Source organism: Umbelopsis ramanniana (assembly GCF_025399195.1).
Source record: "Umbelopsis ramanniana AG unplaced genomic scaffold K450scaffold_129, whole genome shotgun sequence".
NCBI classification, from domain to species: domain Eukaryota; kingdom Fungi; phylum Mucoromycota; class Umbelopsidomycetes; order Umbelopsidales; family Umbelopsidaceae; genus Umbelopsis; species Umbelopsis ramanniana.
Window position 1 is genome coordinate 1 of NW_026252215.1, and position 2,376 is coordinate 2,376.

A 2,376-nucleotide genomic window follows, 5' to 3' on the forward strand; every position below is an offset into this window, starting at 1 on the left:
GTTCCTAGTAGCTATGCAGGCTCCGCGATCGATCAGTATGGATATTATTTCCGGATATTGACCAGCCAAGAACAGCGGTGACCTTCCATCCTCATTCAGAGCTTCAATGTCTGCACCATTGTTCAAGAGGTAGGTCAATACTTCAATTTGTCCATGCTGTGACGATCTATGCAGCAATGTGCTCATATAGTATCGTCTCTTTTCTTTGTCATTGATGATGCCTAGTGCACTTTCAATCAGCGCAACTTGTCCGGCTTCTACAGCCAAATGTAGCAGCCACAAAGTTGTATCTCCTGATTCCCCAATAATTGCTCCTGCATCTTTCAGCTGGTATACTATATCGACATGACCTTTCGATATGGCCAACTCAATTGGTAATTTTTGTTTTTCATTTCGAGCATCAACATTAGCATTATGAGCAATCAAAGCAGCCACAATATCAAAATGATTATACTCTGCAGCGAGATGGAGCGCAGTATCACCATACTTTGTTTTAGCTTCAATATTCGCTTTGTTTTGTAGCAGTAACTCGAGAATGGCAAAATGGCCATCTCTAGCTGAGAAGTGTAAAGCAGTTAATGAGTCGTTATCAACGGCATGTATGCTTGCATTTCTTTTGATCAATAGAGAAACCATATCCTGCTGGGCGGCAGTTACAGCGATCATTAACGGCGTTTGACCATTGGTGGTCCTAGCGTCGATATTAGCGTCAAGGTCCAAGAGAAGGGTTGCCATTTCTGTATCTCCATTTTCCGACAATTCGGCAAGAAGGGGGTTTCCGTCTTTGGACTTTTCGTCTAAATTTGCACCGTTGTCAGATAGTTCAAATACTGTACCTATGTGTCTATATCTGACCGCCAATTGAAGTGCAGTATTAAAGTCATCATCGTACAAGTCGACAGAAGCTCGATAATGGAGCAGCGTACCTACGACTTCCATATCTCCCTTCTCTGAAGCCAGGTGAAGTGCAGTTCTTAAGCGTTCGTTTTGTCCGTCAACAGCCGCGCCATGGTTAATTAGCAGGTCTACTGTATCACAATGTCCATTCATTACAGCCCCATAAAGTGGAGTATTTGAATACTGATCTTTTGCATCGATAGTACACTGCCGGTTGATCAGCAGACCTACTACATTTTTATAGCCTTTCTTTGCAGCCAAGTGAAGTGCAGTTTGTGAGAATGCATTTTGTGCGTCAACAGCCACGCCATGGTTGATCAACAAGTCTACAATTTCATGATGTCCATTCTCTGCAGCCTTATGTAATGCAGACTCTGGAAAGCTATCTTTTGAACCAACGGTAGCTTGATAGTGAATTAGCAAGCCTACTACTTCTGTGTGACCTTTCTCTGCAGCCAAGTGAAGTGCAGTATCCAATCCTCTATTTTGTAAGTCAACAGCCGCGCCATGGTTGATTAGCAGCTCTACTATATCACAATGTCCGTTCGTTGCAGCCCCATGAAGTGGAGTATTTGCAAGGTTATCTTTTACATCAACAGTGGACTGATGTTTGATTAGCAGGTGTACTACTTCCTTGTGGCCTCTCTTTGCAGCCAAGTGAAGTGCAGTTTGTGAGGATGCATTTGGTGCGTCAACAGCCACGCCATGGTTGATTAGCAGGTCTACTATTTCATGATGTCCATTCTTTGCTGCCTTATGAAATGCAGACTCTGAAAAGCTAGTTTGTAAATCAACACTAGCGTGACAGTGAAGCAGCAGGCCGACTACTTCTTTATGGCCTTTCTCTGCAGCCAAGTGAAGTGCAGTTTCCGACATCCTATTTTGCAAGTCAACAGCCGCGCCACGCTTGATTAGCAGGTCTAATGTTTTATGGTGTCCCTTCTCTGCAGCAAAGTGAAGTGGAGTACTTAAGAACCTATTTCTTCCGTCAACAGCTGCGCCATAATTTACCAGCAGGTCTACTATATCATAATGCCCATTCCTTGCAGCCTTATGAAGTGGGGTATCTGTATAGTTATCTCTTACATCAACAGCGGCCTGATGGTGGAGCAGCAAGCCTATTACTTCTTTATGACCTCTCTCTACAGCCAAGTGAAGTACAGTTTGTCCGTTGTAATTGTGAGCGTCAACAGCCGCGCCGTGTTTGATCAGCAAGTCTACTATTTCACGATGTCCATTCATAGCAGCTATATCGAGTGCAGTTTCGGAGTCTAAACCTGCTAAACCAATATTAGCTCGGTGGTGGAGGAGCAAGCTAACTATTCCACTATGTCCTTTCTCTGTAGCCAAGTGAAGTGCAGTATATGAAGCTTCATTTACTTCGTCAACAGACCCGCCATGGTTGAGCAACAAGTCTACTACTTCTTTATATCCTTTCTCTGCAGCCAGGTGAAGTGCAGTATATGAAAATGTATTTTT

General features: G+C 43.6%; 3 protein-coding genes across 3 annotated transcripts; all 3 read right to left on the reverse strand.

Annotated features, from left to right (window-relative positions):
* Positions 1-894: 894 nt before the first annotated feature.
* K450DRAFT_194823 (uncharacterized protein) lies at positions 895-1,335 on the reverse strand (the record flags this gene model as incomplete). The annotated part of the gene is made up of 1 exon (XM_051584486.1): positions 895-1,335. A coding segment is annotated over exon 1 (156 nt), but the record flags the coding sequence as incomplete, so codon positions are not given.
* Positions 1,183-1,494, reverse strand: K450DRAFT_155374 (uncharacterized protein; the record flags this gene model as incomplete). The annotated part of the gene is made up of 1 exon (XM_051583969.1): positions 1,183-1,494. A coding segment is annotated over one exon (312 nt), but the record flags the coding sequence as incomplete, so codon positions are not given.
* Positions 1,495-1,794: 300 nt separating this feature from the next.
* On the reverse strand, positions 1,795-2,139 carry K450DRAFT_181502 (uncharacterized protein; the record flags this gene model as incomplete). Its single annotated transcript, XM_051584372.1, has 1 exon — positions 1,795-2,139. A coding segment is annotated over one exon (345 nt), but the record flags the coding sequence as incomplete, so codon positions are not given.
* Between the last annotated feature and the right edge of the window lie 237 nt (positions 2,140-2,376).